This window comes from Loxodonta africana, chromosome 4, assembly GCF_030014295.1.
Source record: "Loxodonta africana isolate mLoxAfr1 chromosome 4, mLoxAfr1.hap2, whole genome shotgun sequence".
NCBI lineage: Eukaryota > Metazoa > Chordata > Mammalia > Proboscidea > Elephantidae > Loxodonta > Loxodonta africana.
This window is the reverse complement of record NC_087345.1, coordinates 89,647,572-89,665,322: the sequence shown is the minus strand read 5'-3', so window position 1 is coordinate 89,665,322 and position 17,751 is coordinate 89,647,572. Positions and strand designations below refer to the sequence as shown.

The window sequence follows — 17,751 nt, the reverse complement described above, 5'->3', positions numbered from 1 at the left end:
GAGTCCGTGGGTTTTACCCCCTACACCACCTTCCATGAAAATAAACTGCTTTGCTGAGAGCCTAGCAAAGGGGGCAGCAGATGCTAAGGTCTGGACTCTTGGAGGTGGGGGTATAAAGTAATTTCTCCCCTTAAGCGGGTCCTCAGGCTAGGCCACAGGAGATCCTACCCCCAGGAAAGGCTCCAAGTGTCAGCTTCTGACTGGATCTGAGCCCTGGTCTGCTTTCTGGAGGAGCAACCCGGATAGGCTTGGGATACTCAAGACCAGGCTTAAGGGTACATGGATGGGGTTGGGGCATGTGGGCTCCATCCCCAAGCCATTTTCTGATATGCATTGCCCTGGCCAGTCTATCTATACACTGCCTTGAATGACACATGATAGGTGGATCTTTGGCTCTAGGGGAAGAATACAAGAGAAAAAAGGGAACTCAGTTTCCACAATCATAGATTTTTAGGTTTGAATGGGACCTTAGCCCAAACACCTCTTTAAGATTTCTACCCGGAACATGCCCTGATTGGGCTTGCATACCTCCATGAATGGGATTTCACTACCACCCATGTCAGCCCAATCCATCGTTAGTTCTGGAAAGCCCTTCCTTTTGCTGAGGTAGATTGGCTCTCTCTGCGGTGTCCCCAGGGGTCCTGGTTCAACCCCTCTGGGGTCATCTAGAGAAAGCCCACCCTTTTCACTTGCACTTTTTAAAGAATTTTCTTCTGCCTCCTTGGGGAGGGGAACAGGGAGCTGCAGAGACAAACAGTTTCGAGTCCTGGGCTGGTCTTCAGGTGACATGCTGTTGCAGTGTGACAGCTGTTATCCTTTCTTATTGGTTGATGGCAGTACAGTCTTAATTGTTAACTATTTTAACTCTCTCTGCACTTCTCTCCAGGAGGCTGAGCCCTGGCATCAGAGACTTTGGCCTGGAAGGGTTAGCAAGGCCAATAAGGGCCTGGGGGCGTCTGTGGGGATGGTTATGAAATGTGCAAAGATCTGGAGTTAGAAAGCCAAAAAGGAAGAACATGCTCGGCATTTCTCAAATTGAAAGAACAGAAGAAAAAGTGCAAGCCTTGACTTGCTATATTGAAGGATTTTATGGGCAAAATACTGAATGATACAGGAAGCACCAGAAGAAGATAGAAGGAATACGCAGAGTCACTGTACCAAAAAGATTTTGGGCAACATTCAACCATTTCAGGAAGCAGCATACGATCAAGAACCAATGGTACTGAAGGAAGAAGTCCAAATTGCACCGAAGTCACTGGCAAAAAACAAGGCTTCAGGAATTGACGGAATACCAACTGAGATGTTTCAATGAACGGATACAACGCTGGAAGCGCTCACTCATCTATGCCAAGAAATTTGGAAGACAGCTCACTGGCCAGCAGACTGGAAGAGATCCATATTTGCGCCCATTCCAAAGAAAGGTGATCCAAGAGAATGTGAAAATTATCAAACAATGTCATGACTATCACCTGCAAGTAAAATTTTGCTGAAGATAGTTCAAAAATGACTGCAGCGGTACATTGACAGGGAACTGCTAGAAATTCAAGCTGGATTCAGAAGAGAACATGGAACCAGGGGTATCATTGGTGATGTCAGGTGGATCTTGGCTTAAAGCAGAGAATACCAGAAAGATGTTTCCCTGTGTTTTATTGACCATACAAAGGTATTCGACTGTGTGGATCATAACAAGTTATGGATAACATTCTGAAGAATGGGAATTCCAGAACACTTAATTGTGCTCATGTGGAACCCGTACATAGACCAAGAGGCAATTGTTCAAATGGAACAAGGGGATATTGTGTGGTTTATAATCAAGAAAGGTGTGTGTCAGGGTTGTATCCATTCACCATACTTATTGTCTGTATCCTGAGCAAATAATCTGAGAAGCTGGACTATATGAAGAAGAACAAGGTGTCAGGATTGGAGGAAGACACATTAACAACCTGTATTATGTGGATGGCACAACCTTGCTGGCTGAAAGTGAAGAGGACTTGAAACACTTACTGATGAAGATCAAAGACCACAGCCTTCAGTATGGATTACACCTCAACATAAAAAAAGAAAACAAAAATCCTCACAGCTGGACCAATAAGCAACATCATGATAATTGGAGAAAATGTTGAAGTTGTCAAGGATTTTATTTTACTTAAATCCACAATCAACATCCATGGGAGCAGCAGCCAAGAAATCAAATAACGTATTGCATTGGGCAAATCTGCTGCAAAAGACCTCTTTAAAGTGTTAAAAAGTAAGACGTTACTTTGAGGACTAAGGTGTGCCTGACCCAAGCCATGGTATTTTCAGTTGCCTCATGCATGTGAAAGCTGGACAATGAATGAGGAAGATAGAAGAATTGATGCTTTTGAATTACTGTGTTGGGCAAAGGATATTGAGTATACCATGTATTGCCAGAAGAATAAACAAATTTATCTTGGAAGAAGTATAGCCAGAATGTTCCTTAGAAGCCAGAATGGTGAGCTTCATCTCAACTCCAGTCCCTGGAGAAGGACATCATGCCTGGTAAAATAGGCCATCGAAAAAGAGGAAGATCCTCAAAGAGATGGATTGACATGGTGGCTGCAACAACGAGCTCAAACATAGCAACAATTGTGAGGATGGCATGGGACCGGACAGTATGTCATTCTGTTGTACATAGTGTTGCTATGAGTTGGAAATAACTCAATGGCACCTAACAACAACAACATTTCCTCTGTTATGGGACAGATGAAATGGGCTTTTTAAATAATGGATAGAGGTGAGGGTTCCAACACAGAAGAAAAAATGATAGGAAAGTCTGCTAGTCTGAGGCCATGGTTTCTAGAGGAAAGTTCTCCTGAATGTGCTTTGTCATCCCAAATTCTTACCAGGTGGTTGGTAACTGGAAACCCTGGTGGTGTAGTGGTTAAGTGCTATGGCTGCTAACCAAAACATTGGCAGTTCAAGTCCACCAGGCTTTCCTTGGAAACTCTACGGGGCAGTTCTACTCTGTCCTATAGGGTCGCTGTGAGTCGGAATTGACTTGACGCAGTGGATTTGGTTTGGTTGGTAATCAGCACTGCCAAGACATTTGGTCAGCAGGCGGAGCATGAGGGGCGTGACTGACTTTGGGCAGGAATGTGAGCCACTCCAGGCTAGCCAGTCTTGTCTAGTGCCTGGAACATGACAGCTTGGCCTTCTGTGGGAGGTGCTGAGAATATGCATTTCCTTATGTCCCAGTGGCAACCCTGGTGGTGTAGCGGTTAAGAGCTATGGCTGCTAACCAAAAGGTTGGCAGTTCAAATCCACCAGCTGCTCCTTGGAAACTCTGTGGGGCAGTTCTATTCTGTATTACACGGTCGCTATGAGTCAGGATCAACTTGACAGCAATGGGTTTGGTTTTCCAATTTATGTCCCTGTCACCCCTCTCCTAATTCAATAGTTCTACAAATATTTACTGAAACTTCCTGCGTACCTGGCGCTGCTCTAGGTCCTGAAGATACAGAGATAGACCTGAAAGCCAAGGTCCCTGCCCTAATGAAGCTCATATTCTAGTAGGAGAGGTCAGACAACAAACAGGAAAACTAATGAGCCAGCGAGATACTATCAGAGCACGATTATCCGTGATCTTGACACTTCTCTGCCTCTCTGCAGAAGTTCCTGGGTGAAGCCTCCTCCTCTGTTTATCTAGTGTCTACTGAGCACTAGCTATGAGATATGAAAATATTTTCTCCCAGTCTATGGCTTGTCTTTTCATTTTTTGAATAGTGTCCTTTGCAGAGCAAAAGTTTTAAAATTGAATGAAGTCCATTTGTAATTTTTTTTTAAAAATTGTGCTTTTGCTGTTGTATCTAAGAAATCTTTGTCTAACCCAAGATCACCAAGATTTTCTCCTATGTTTTACTTCAGAAGTTTTATAATTTTAGGTTTCACATTTGTCTATATTTTGAGTAATACGTAAAATATTAAAAAAAATGTTATTCTTTTATATATTGCTGTTGGGTTTACTAATACATCGTTTAGAATTTTTATGTGTATGTTCATGAGGGATATTGGTGTGTAGTTTTCTTTTCTTATAATGTCTTGACCTAGTTTTGGTATCAGGTAATGCTGTTCTCATAAAAAGAATTTTCTCTCCTCACATTTTCTGGAAAAGTCTATGTTGAATTCTTTCTAAAACGTTTGGTGGAATTCACCAGGGAAAGCATTTGAGCCTGGAGTTTTCTTTGTTGGAAGGCTTTAAACTGTACACACAATTTTTTAATATAGAACTGTTCAGGTGGGACTAGTTATACAATTTGTGGGGTCCAGTGAAAAATAAAAATGTAGGGCCCCTTGTGAAAAATTAACAAGAATTTCAAGATAGTGACAGCAGAGTGTTAGATCATGTGTCTTAGTCATCCAGTGCTGCTATAACAGAAATACTGCAAGTGGCTGGCTTTCACTAAGGGAAGTTTATTGTCTCACAATCTAAGAGGCTAGAAGTCCAAATTCAGGGTGCCAGCTCCAGGGGAAGGCTTTTTCTCTCTGTTGGCTCTGGAGAAAGGTCCTTGTCATCAGTCTTCCCCAGCTGAGGAGCTAGCTTCTCACTATAGGGACCCCAGATCCAAAGGACGTGCTTGTCTTCTGACTCTTGTTTCTTGGTGGTATGAGATTTCTATGCCACTCTCCTCACTTCTCTCTTTCATATCTCAACAGAAATTGATTTAAGATACAATGTAATCTTGTATCTCATTAACATAACTGCCACTAATCCCACTTCATTAACACCACAGAGGTAGGGTTTACAAGCATAGGAAAATCACATCAAGTGACAAAATGGTGGACAATCACACAATACTGGGGATCATAGATAGCCAAGTTGACACGCATTTTGGGGGAACACAACTCAATCCATGGCACCCTGCATGGCGCCTTTGTATGTAGAGCTCTGTGGGAGTACACAGGTTGTACACCCATGAAGCCGGCCCTTGTTTCAGTTTGTCTGTTTCTTCTCGAATGAGTTTTGACAATTTGTGACTTTCAAGAAATTGGTTCATTTCATCTGAGTTGTAAAATTTTTGAGTATAAAGCTGTTTGTAATATTCCTTTTTTTTTTTTTTTTAATATTCCTTTTGGTATCAATAGGGTCTGTAGAGATGTTCCCTTGTTCATCCCTAATATTGCTAATTTTTGTCTTTTTTTCTCAGTCATTTTGGATAGAGATTTATCAATTTTATTGATCTTCTGAAAGAACCAGGTATTAGTTTTATTAATTTTATCTATTGTTTTTCTGCTTTTCAACATCATTATTTTATACTCTTTATTTCTTTTCTTCTGCTTACTTTGTGTTTAGTTTACTATTCTCTTTCTAATTTCTTAAGGGGAAAGCTTAGCTCGTTTATTTATGACTTTTATTCTATTCCAGTTTAAGAATTTAATGCTATAAACTTTCTAGGAACTGCTTAACTGTATCCCATGAATTTGATATATTGTATTTTTAGTTTCATTCAAGTAAAAATACTTTCTAATTTCCCTTGTGACGTTCTCTTTGATCCACTTGTTATTTAGACACGTGTTGCTTGATTTTCAAATATTTGGAGGATTTTACAGATACAGTTCTGATATTGATATGTAATTTAATTCTATTACGGTCAGAGAACATGTGTTATGTTGGCTTGAGTCTTTAAACTTGCTAAGATTTGTTTTATAGCCCAGATATCATCTATCTTGGTGAATATTCCCTGCTTGCAATTTAAAAAAAAATGTGTATTTTTCTGTTTTGCAGTGCAGTGTTTTAAAAATGTCAGTTAAGTCAGGTCAGCTGATAGTGTTATTCAAGCCTATATCCTTACTGACTTTCTGTCTACTTGTTCTATTGATTACTAAAAGAGGAGTGCTTAAATTTTCAAGTACAGTTGTGGATTTGCCTATTTCTCATTTCAGTTCTATCAGACTGTGCTTCATGAATTTTAAAGCTCTGTTGTTAGATGCATAGGTACATATGCATTTAGAAATTGTTGTTTTCGTGGTGAATTGACCCTCTTAGTTTTATATAATGTCTCTCTTTATTGCTGGTAATATTCCTTGTTCTAAAATCTACTTGGCCTAATATTAATATTGTTGCTCCAGCTTTCTTTTGATTATTGTTTTCATGGTATATCTGTTTCCATCCTTTTAGTTTGGACCTAAGTCTTTATATTTAAAGTGAGTATCTTGGGAATAGCAATATCTTGTGGACAGCATACATGTGAATCTTTTTTTTTAGAAAACCCAATCTGACCATCTCTGTCATTTAATTGATATGTTTAGAAAATTTACATTTAATGTAATCATTAATATGGTGTTATTTAAGTCTACCATTTTATTATTTGTTTTCTTTTTGATCCCTCTGTTTTATGTTTCTCTGTAATGTCTCTCCAAAGTCTATTGCAATATCTACTGACAAAGATTAACAATGCGCTGGCTGCCAAAGGAAAAATACTTAAGGGGAACATATCCATTTTCACAGTACAGGCAATGAAGGGTGAATTTTAAGCTGAGACAATAAATCGATAAGTGGTGTAGAGTCGGTGTAGGTCTAGCTGAGAAGAGGCACCAAGACCAAGTGGGGGCAGTTTTGGTGTTCTGCTGTCTGAAGGTTGTGTGTGACTTTTCACATGGGAGATGAGGTGGGAGGCCAGGAGCCCCTGGAAGCAGGAGATCAGGTAGGTTGATGAGTCCAGGGTCAGGCATGCCTTAGGCTGTGAACAGAGCAACCTGAAGGTTCTTACAGTGCTGGCCGAGGTATGTGCCCTAGTGGAGCTATGCCCAGGGTTCTGATCATGACTGTGCCTTGGCCGATTCCTATCCCCACTGTGTGCTTTCTTACATTCTATCCTATAGTCATACTCAACTATAGACAGGCCCCCAAACTTGTCATGTTCTCTCCAACCTCCTGCTTTTGCACGTGCTGTTGCCTCTGCTTGGGATACTTCCTTGTCTTAGTAAGGCTGACTTACCATCCTTCATATCACATCCTCCAGGAAGCTTTCAATGAAGCCCAAAGTCTGAGTTGGGTTTCTTCTCTGTCCGTTGTGGCATTGGTTCTACTTTTAATACAGTACTTAGCATGTTGAATCATAATTGCTTGTTTACCAGTCCATCTATCAGACTGGACTATAAGCTCTTTGAGGGCAAAAATCAAATCTTGTTCACCAGTATTCTCCCAGAATCATGCCTGTTGTGTTGCTGTTGTTGTTAGGTGCCAGCAGAAGGAAACACTGCCTGGTCCTGTGCCATCCTCACAATCGTTGCTATGCTTAAGCCTACTGTTGCAGCCACTATGTCAATCCATCTCATTGAGGGTCTTCCTCTTTTTCGTTGACCCTCTACCAAGCATAATGTCCTTCTCCAGGGACTGATCCCTCCTGACAACATGTCCAAAGTATTTGAGGTGTAGCCTCGCCATTCTTGCTTCTAAGGAGCATCCTGGTTGTACTTCTTCCAAGACAGATTTGTTCATTCTTTTTGCAGCCCATTGTATATTCAATGTTCTTCTCCAACACCATAATTCAAAGGCACCAATTCTTCTTCAGTCTTCTTTATTCATCATCCAGCTTTCACATGCGTAGGAGACAATTGAAAACACCATGGTTTTGGTCAGGTGCACCTTAGTCTTCAAGGTGACATCTTTGCTTTTCAACACTCTAAAAGAGGTCTTTTGCAGCAGATTTGCCCAAAGCAATGTGTCTTTTGATTTCTTGACTTGCTGCTTCCATGGGTGTTGATTGTGTATCCTGTTGTGTGGTAGGCACATATCAAATGTTTGCTGAAAGGATGAAAAAAAAAGGTGAAATGTTGGAAGTGGGGTGCATGGAAAGGATGACGGCAGGTGAAAATGTTTAAGCAGATCACACTTTGCATGCCCTCTTAAGGAGCTTAGGTTATTTCTAGAAGGCAATAGGGAGCCACTGAGGGCCATAAACAGGCGAGAGTCATGATCAGTTTTCTATGTGAGAAAGATCTGTCTAGCAGCATGATGACCCCATGTCTTACAGAGTAGAACTGAGCTCCACAGGGTTTTCTTGGCTGTAATCTTTATGGCAGCAGATTGCCAGATCTTTCTCCCATGGCAGTGCTGGGTGGGTTTGAACTGTTAACCTTTCAGTTAGCAGCTGAGCTCAAATCAGTTAGCAGTCGAGCATAAACTGTTAGTGCCACCCAGGGACCTTCAGCATCATGGTAAATGAATTGGATGGGTTTAAAAGTGAGGGCAGAAAGACTGGGAGGTCCCTGCAATGATCCCAGAAGAATTGGATGGGATGGGATCTGCGTAATAGCTATATAGGTTTGCCTTGGTTGGTGGGAGGACACCTGTGGGTATGAGGCATACCTGGAGAGAAGCAGGCTGCTTGGCCCTTGCTTTCAGGGCCTTTGCTACATGCCTCTTCTCCCTTGCTGGACTGTGAGCCACCTCAGGGAAGGATCTGAGTCCTCTTTCCTCAGTGTGTCTCCAGTGCCCAGGACACCAGACTCTGCCCCTGGCAGGCCCTCAGTAGGGTGGAGTCTAGGCAGGAATCTTCCCTAATCCCAGTGTGATTCAGAAGGAGAGGCCAGAGTCTTTGTGAAGTTAGCTTGGCAAGTTTATTGAAAATCCAGGAACACAAAGAGTAGTATAGACAGGCACCCACCCTCACTCCCAGCCCTCACTGGAGCTTGCAGGTACAAAACTTCCTTCAGTAGGTAGGACTGGGCCTTACACCACAATGGGGCAAGGGTACCTTGAGTGCTGCAAAGCCCACCTCTCCATGTACCCCACCCATGTGTAGACTCACAGGCCGGACTTAAACCAAGAACCCAAGAAGAGAAACAGCTAGGACATATGCCACTGGGAGAGGAACTATTTCAGGGGACTTAGGGGTCCCTTGGGCCACCAAGGACTTTGGATCTTTTTAGATGGTGAACAGAAGGAAAGAACCTTCTCCTTCTAGGGAAAGGAAGAGGAAGAAAGCAAAGGGCGGTGGGCTAAAGACAAGACGCTTGTGTATGGACAGTCAACTCTCCACTCCCCAAATTAGTCCAAAGCCTGCATGATGATGACTGAGGATGACTATGCTCAAACACATTCTTTTCGGGTGTGAACTGTTCTTTCTCTCCCCTTCCGACCGAGTTGTGTGATTCTCTTGTCAAATTTGCACTTCTTGAGGCTATTCAGCTGGATGGTCCAAAGGAAACAAATGGGGAGTTAGGAGCTGTGGATGGGGCATCTACATGGTGACAAATCCTGGCCAGGCAGAACAGCCGCTGGGGAGAGTCGAGTGGCGGCTTCCTGGCAGGAGGGTGGCTGGAGATGTCTCAGGCGCCGAGTCTACGCGTCTCGGGGAACAGAAGCAGGGGAGGTTGAGCTGGTTCCTCTCTCGGCAGTGGCTGTCTGGGGCTTGGCTCTCAGTACTTGGTCCGGCAAGAGGTGGTGGTGGAGACAAAGCGGACGCTGCTGCGGCCGCCGCTGCAGCTGCTGAAGCCCCCTTCGATGGGCAGGGTGCAGGGGACACTGGGGGCGCAGGCCTCGCCCACGAGCACCGAGCCGGCCCTGGTGCCCGAGACCAGCAGGTCCCGGCTGGCCGCGGACACCTGAGCCCCGCCCAAGCTTGAGCTGCAGGCGACCCCGCTGCGGGAGAGGGCGGAGCTGGGGACAGAGGGTTCGGGGCGGCACACCACGCCGCCGCGGGAGCTGCTGACAGCTGCGGGAGGAAGAAACGGTCAGAGAGATTGCCCATTCCAGGGCGCTCCCGACGGGCCCAGGGGCCCAGTTCTCCATGCTCCCTGCTGGGCTGCATCTGGGGGTCTGGCGGCCCGGGACTACCATCAGCGGAAGTGGCCTGGATAGAAGTGGTCCCTATTGTCTACACAGTCAGTACCCATTTTTTCCTTCTCTAGTCTGGGTGATTACACTAAGGTCAAACATCTAGATTAAAATGGGAGACTCCAGCGAATTCACCAGTTGTGTGCATATATCCATGGGTTGACTATCAATTAGATGTAGCCAAAATCCCATTGAATTGTGTTTGGGAGGGGTAGGGAGCTGAGCTGGATTATATAGGCAGGTGTAACATTGACCTCCATAAAACCACAAGGGTTTTCCCTTCCAATAGTATTATGCCCCTTCTGGTCCTCACATGTCCACCTAGATGAGCACACAAGAAACCCTCCAACACTAGCCCCTATCCCTACTCTTCTGACCCAGCAGCAGCCCCTTTGCTCTGTAGCTCTTTGGTCTCCCCTGGGCATACCCTCTGCCCTATCTGACTAAACCTGGTTTAGACCAGCCCTCATCTGCAGAGACACAGCTTCCTCTGCCCTCTCCTCTTAGCAGAATCCTTCCTGCCGTCTGTGATGTCGAGGTAAGCCTAACCTCCTGCAGAAAGCCACTTCCTGCTGCCTCCCCCTCTATGTGGGTGTTTTTTCCTGAGCACTAGGAGCTCTGACCCACCCGCTTTAGCACTTGGTTCCACCACACACTAGGGAATGTTTATGATTTTGGAGTCAGAAACCTGGGTTTGGATTCTGGCTGTGCCACTGACTAGCTTTGGGCAAATCATGTGTTATCTCTGGGTATGCAGGGATGCCAAATGCCTACTCCTCCCTCCAGGGATCCTTTGAAGATTAGGTTGATGGTGGATAGGACTCATCTCCTCAAGAAGACTACAACTGTAGAGAGCGGGGACTAGCTTTTGTACTTCTTTGTGCCCCCACTCCACAGTGGCCAGCACAGCCCTTAATGATTTGGGCACAATCAGTGCTTTGATTGTCTGGCCTCAGCAGCAGGTGGGACTTCTGTTCAGCCTTGTTCCCTCCCCTGCCATCAGTGGTAAGAAAATTTCCTGGCACGAGCCTTTCCTTGGCCTTTGCACTTGAAGGACAAGGCCACTCAAAGCAAGAAAGACTGACTCCTTCCTGGAACCTTCTTCTACCTTGTAGCTGCTGCAAACCTTTGTGAATGCATTGCTCTGGGCAAGGCAAGCTCTTGGCAGACCTTAGACTTTGGCTAAGGATGTGCTCCCAGGCCAGGGACCACATGGTCCCTCCTCCCCTGACTCTCAGGGCCAGCCCTGCCATCTTCTTGGCAGGCTCCTGACCCCACGGTGGGCCTGAGTTTAAAGGCAATTTGGGGAGAAATTTATCAAGAGGGAAAAGACTTAAGTTCTTACATATGTTCACTGGTCCGACACCTTCACAGATCCTGGAGAGGAAGAAACAAGTCAGTTCACAAGCACTGTTGTTCTCTGAAAACCTACTTGCTATAAAAAGGGTTTTCTTGGCCAAGGGGTCAAGTGGACCAGCAGCCCTCACCCCTGGCTATGCATACATCTGGGTTTTGAAAAACTACATGGTCCTGGCCCCAAAACTATTGAATCAAAATATCTAAGGAAATGTATTATTGTTTTTTTTGTAATAAATTCACCAACCAAGAAAAACACCTTGTGGGCCTGGTGCAACTTGTCTACAAACTTGCATTTGGGGGACACTGATCTGGAGCCTTCCTCCAATCCCTTGCCAAGGGCAACTTCAGACTAATGTTTGCAGAAGAGGTATCATCACCTCTAGAGATTGCTCTTTTCAGCACTTCTTCACCTGGTTCTCCCCAGTCCCCTTAGTCAGTCTTTCTAGATGCCTAAGCCTGGCCTCACCCTGTCACGCTGCACTGAGAGCACTCACCGGCTCTCCTCGCCCTCCAGCAGCTGTCTGTAGGTGGCGATCTCGATGTCCAGGCCCAGCTTGGTGTTCATCAGCTCCTGGTACTCACGCAGCTGCCGTGCCATGTCCTGCTTGGCCTGCTGCAGGGCAGCCTCCAGCTCAGCCAGCTTGCACTTGGCATCATTGAGGGCTGCCTCACCCTGCTGCTCTGCCTCGGCCACTGCGGCTTCCAGCTTGGCGCGCTGCAGGGAGGGCAGAATGCAGGTGGGCTTTGGCAGGGGCCAGGAGTGGGGGAATCCCCAAGTGGGATTAGAAACCCTATTCCCTGCTGGTAGGAACACAGCTTGGTGCCACTTTGGGGGCTGCCTCTCCATAGATTGGTGACTCTGTGGTTTGATGTCATCAGGGACAAGTACTGTTGCTTTCTTTCAGTTTCTACCTCCTCTGATTTGCCCTTCCTAATTTATTCTGCCTCAAGACCCATGGGGTTCAAAGAGAAAACCTATTTTTTCTGCCTCGCCTTGCCTGTCTGAGTCTGCTCCCGGCCTTTCCTTTCATATGGTAGACCCCCCTTCCTTCCACATTTTTCTCCTCTAGAAAGCCTTCTTAGATGAATCCCTCCATGCCTTTGTTTTTGAGTCTTGGTCCTTGGTCCTCTACATCATCAGACTTGGGGCTCCCCAAAGCTTGGGAACCTGCCCCTCTTTCCTCTGGGGTTTCCACTCGTCTTTTCCTACCTGAGCCTTGGCATGCTCAATCTCTGCCTTCAGCCTCTGAATCAGGCGGGTCAGCTCATTGATCTCATCCCGTGTGTTGCGTAGGTTGTCACAGTGCAGTCCAGCTGTTACTCGCATCTCTTCGTACTGGGGATGGTGGTGTGCCAAGAGTTTAAAGGTCAGGTCAAGACCACAGACACCACTGAGTTGGGGACCTCAGACCTCTACTGGGCCCACTCTGTTGTATATGAGTCTTCTCTCCAGTTGCTGCCTACAACCTTTCCCAAGCCTCTGCTACCCACCTTGGTCTGGTACCAGGCCTCAGCATCAGCCCGGCTACGCCTGGCAATCTCCTCATACTGGGCCTTGATATCAGCAATGATTCCATTGAGGTCCAGGTCCCGGCTGTTGTCCATCTTCACGATGACTGATGTCTCTGAGATGTGTGACTGCAGCAACTGGATCTCCTGTGTTGGAGGACCAACAAGATGGATGGGCTCAGGGACCCTTTCAGTGGTCTAGGCTGGGCCCCAGGGTCCCCAGGATGTCAGGATGTCATGGTTCAGAGCAAAGGAGAGCAGTAGATAGTCCAAACAGAGGGCTGTGTAAAGACAGATCTGAGAACCATTTCAGTTTGAACCCTTGTTACACCTTTGGAAACATCCCTTTATTATCCTCACCTAATACTCACCTAACATTTCTTAGGGGATTATTAAAACCATGAGGCCCTAGGAACTTGGTGGAGGGGAGAGGGGGCCATGCTAAGGCTTAAGCTTTTTTTTGGATTATCCACAGAGTGGCTGTGCCGGCCATGGATTGTTGAGAGCTGACAGTATTATAGGACTTCATGATCTAGGAATTCCTATATTCCAAGTCCTTAATAAAACCAGGGGCTTTGGAACTGCTCTGCTAGGTGAGGGAGTTTTCTTTAGCCCTCCCGCTTAGTGCTAAAAATTTGGCTCTGGCTGGGTCTATAGCAGACCAAATAGACCACTTATGAAGCAAAAGGTAGCAAGTTGGATTGGCTAATTGGATCAAACTGGTAATGTTTCTTACATCTCCTGGAAAATAAGTGTCCCAGAGCTTTTAACTGATAAATGGGACATGAGGTTCCTAGATCCCAGCCTTTGGATTGACCAATAAGGATTTGGATCCTATAGATCTAAAGAGTTTATTCAAAGGCCTGAATAAGGCTGCTGAGAAGCTGGCTTACCTTACCTTCTCTTCTTGATACACCAACATGTAAAGCATATAGATTTGAGTGGGAGAAAAGATGTTGATACCATATGTTTGAAAATATGCCATCCCAGACTAAGCCCTTCGGGAGTTCAGGCCAAGCACTGGTCTCCATGGATGGCTGAGAGAGGATGAGTCCTCACCTCCATGTATAGGGCTTTCAGGAAATCAATTTCCTGAGTGAGGGTATCCACGTTGGCTTCTAGGTCAGATTTATTCAAGAAAGCTGTATCCACATCCTGCATAAAGGAGAGAAGGATAAATTCTCATTACCTCTGTGTTTGTTTCACCTTCCCTCCTTGACAAATCCAGAGATGGGTGGGAAGATCAGGCCAATTCTCGCAGAGCTTTCAGGTTGGGTGATGAAGTCACAGGGTGGAAATGAAGCTTAGAGAATATTGTTTTTCCCCCCACTAGAATGTGAAAACTCCCCCAGTGACTGCTGGATTCTCACCCTAAATGCAATCTTAGTTCTGATGCTTATTTAGAGGCAGGGAGAAATCTGGATAATTCAAGACCCTTAAAAGGTCATCTCTTTAGACATCTGTTTTTGTGAAGACCTAATCCTAAATAATCTGAGGCCAAATCCATCTTTTGAAGGGAAACTGTTTTGATCTTAGAGGTTCTATACTATCTTTACATGGTCCCAGACCCCATAAGGCTACCTGGCAGTTTCCTAGGACATCTAGAAAACATTTGCCTATCCGGAAGGGAAGTTTGCCTGGGCCTGTTGCTCCCCCTTACCTTCTTCAGAGCCACAAACTCATTCTCAGCACTGGTCCGGGAGCACACCTCCTCTTCATACCTGGGATGATAAGCATTGGGGTTGGGGCGGGGGGGAGGCGGTGAGTTCTCACTCTGAACTGAGACTCAATTATTTCTGACTTCCCAGTGGGCCTTTAAGACCTCTTTGGTCCAACCAGAAGCATGGCTTTCTGCTGCCACCCACATGCTATCATCCTCTCTCTCCCACCTTCAGGACTTTTTATAAGCCAGTAGCCCTCAGTTTATCCAAATCCCTTTTACTTCCTCAAATTGGGATTTGGGATCTGAAAGTCTGGATCACTGCTATGCTCTTCAGTTAGAAAATACTTATGGTCATTTCACTTGACCAATGAGGAAAGAGGACTCAACTTAAGGCTGAACCTGATCACTGTTTTCAAAATCAGAGGCCACCTACTTCTGGGATCAATTCACCTATTCCCACAGGTAGAACTATGGGCCAGAACAAAAATCATTGCCTTCAAGTCGATTCTGACTCGGCAATGGATACCCACCCCCAATTTCAAGTCTTCTTATTTCTCAAGAGCCTCCCCCTCCCACGTTACATGTCACTGTCCCAATCCCCTGCCTGCCCCCAGGCTGGGTATTGTAACCCACATTCAACCCTGATCCTTCTAGCTGCTCTCATCTGAGTGTGGCTGCTGCTTTTGGGGCCAGCTCACTACCATCCTCAGAATGTGCAGTCGAGATGACACTCACTTCTTCTTGAAGCCTTCAAGGACATCCTGCAAGTTGTTCCTCTCGGCCTTTAACCGAGCCTGGTCACTGGCCGCTGCGTCAAGCTGCCTCCGCAGGTTGTTGATATAACTCTCGAAGAGGGGCTCCAGGTTGCTCCTGGTGCATTTCTGCTCTTGGAGGAAGCTCCACTTGGTCTCTAGGAGCTTATTCTGCTGCTCCAGGAATCGCACCTAGATTCACAGGGGTAAAGAAATGGCAATTGAAGTGCTCGAAAGGGCCACCCACATGTTGACCAGTTATTCAGATGGCTAAGGATGAAGTCCAACCACGTGTTGACATTGTTCTCTCTTTTACTGACTGTCTCTTCTCCTCTAACTTGATAGAAGCTGTAGGGGCAAGCCTGTGATCCCCTTCTCATGCTCAGTCAGGCTCAGCTACAAGTAGAGGCTTTTGAACCAAAACACTTGAGTGCCTTTCTTCCCCTTCTACCTTCTAAGAAATGTATAAGCCAGCTTCCATCAGGAAGTTAGGAAGATTGATTCTGCTTAAGCCAATGTTTTGCCTATGTCTAAAAAAAATTATGTCATTCATTCCAGCAAAGAATGAGAAGCAGGGTGAAATACATTTAGGGTGGGGTGGTGTCTTCATTGTATGGATGGGGCTTCATTGTATGGTACTAGAGATGGGAATTACCAGGTTGTAAGTCATATCCACCATCCAAGATATTCCATTGTCTGAGACTTGTAGAGCTGTAGAAAAACTTAAACATCATTTGCTCCAACCCCCACATTTTAGAGACGAGAAAACTGAAGCTCACAGATTAATTTCCATTCTCAGTCACAATCAAAGCATTCTAGCTTCTTGGAGACATGGTTTGTGAGATGTCAGTTCTTTTGGCTTATCCACATCACTGCTCCCCTATATCAGCCTGAAGATCAGTGATTACTGGTGGTCATTCTCTACCATTTCTCCCAACCTAGGAAACTCAGCATGAATCTTGATACTCCATGTTGGTGGGGTTATGGGTTCTCTCCTTTATGGACTAGACTCCCAAGTGAATTTAATCCTGAAAAAAACTTTTTTTGAATGGTTTCAAATGATGTGGTTTGCCTAACTACATACTCCCAGTAAATAAACTCATTACTCAAGTTTCACAGTTTGGAGGAGTTTAAACTCAAGCTGTGTCTACAATACTATAAATAGAGAATCAGAAGTAATCTGGGCTGTATAGACTCAGATAATAAGTATTTCACTATAAAACAATCAAGATTGTTGAAAAAATTCTTTGTTTTTTAATGCAAAATTACTCAACTCCATTCTCCACTTTCCTAGACCTGTGTAGATATTGTTCCCCAGCCTCAGAAACTGTGAAAACCTCAAAAAGAGCCTGAGGATCTCAAAGGATAAAACCTTTTAAACATACACCAGCCGACACCCGGCTGAAGTCCTAAAGTTTCCAGCCTTTTTTGGGAGATATTTTTAAGTTACCAGATGGTAGGTCTTAGTTTGCCTAAATGCCCTCATATTTGGCTGGATGTTCCACTTTCCTCCAGAAGACACACTGTCTTAGTCTATCCCACCATGCAGTTTTCCTCAGGCTTGTCCTTACTCTGCAGCAGCAGAGTGACCCAGAAATCACACCATGATGCCTTTTCTTGACACCTGAAGGATCTGGGGTACAGGTTGAAGCCCCAGACCTCGGCCAGTTCTTCATAAGAGAAAGAGGACCACAGTGCATTCCAGCTGTCATTATCCCAGATACAGATATTCAGCTATTATAGGTACCTTGTCAATGAAGGAGGCAAATCTGTCGTTGAGGATCTTGATTTGCTCCTTCTCATCCTTCTTCACTCTCTGTGCATTGGGGTCAATCTCCAGGTTGAGAGGGGTCAGCAGGCTCTGGTTAACAGTCACAGCTGTGATAGGTGGGGCTGCTGGGACTCCAACTCCTCCAACTCGGTAACCAAAGCCAGGGGCGCAGAAGCCATAGCCAAGGCCACTGCCAGCTCCAAACCCAAGACCAACACCATTGCCGGCACCAAAACCCAGACCAACACCACTTCTATCACCAAAACCAAAGGCCACCCTACTGCCAGCACTAAAGCCAACTCCACAGCGGAGGGGACGAGGGCCTACAGCCGCTATCCGGGGTGAGTATGATCCAAAGGTGGTGACACTCCGGCTACCAAAGCTGCCCAGGCCCCGGAATCCAAGCCCACTCCTGCAGGAAAGAGAGCTGGCCCGGAAGCAGTTCAGGCTCTGGGGTGTCACTGCCGAGCAGGAGCTGAAATTGCCCACCCGGCGACCAGAGCTGACTCGGTAGGAACGGCAAGACATGGTGGTTTTTTGGGTCGAAGCAAAGAAACAAGTGTAGAGTGGGGCAAGCTGGAGCCAGGAGTCCCTCTGAGGCTAGTGGATCCCTCTTACCCCTTTTATGTGTGTGGGTATCTGAGGATTGGCCCCATAAAAATGAAAAAAAGCCACTTGGAGGCATTTATGAGCTTGGGTACTTAGCAGAAACTCTTCATGCCTGTAACCTCCTTTTTAATGACCTAGTCTCAGTCGCACCTATTCTCATCAGGATCAGGGTTATAACATCAAACCTATAAACATTAAAAACACATAAACATTATAGTCCTATTTTTCTCCTAAATCCACCACAATTGCCATCATAGGGACATTAATTTGCTTTGATCATAAATCCAAT

The 17,751-nt window shown here is 45.5% G+C and overlaps 1 protein-coding gene across 1 annotated transcript; it reads right to left on the bottom strand.

Annotated features, from left to right (window-relative positions):
- Window positions 1–9,381: 9,381 nt before the first annotated feature.
- Window positions 9,382–17,462, bottom strand: KRT84 (keratin 84). Its single transcript, XM_003405031.3, has 9 exons — window positions 16,830–17,462; window positions 15,066–15,274; window positions 14,328–14,388; window positions 13,727–13,822; window positions 12,650–12,814; window positions 12,369–12,494; window positions 11,653–11,873; window positions 11,145–11,176; window positions 9,382–9,677 (listed from the first exon to the last, which is right to left on the bottom strand). The coding sequence occupies exons 1-9, from the start codon at window positions 17,379–17,381 to the stop codon at window positions 9,382–9,384; spliced, it is 1,758 nt and encodes a 585-aa protein (XP_003405079.1). The 5' UTR covers window positions 17,382–17,462.
- Between the last annotated feature and the right edge of the window lie 289 nt (window positions 17,463–17,751).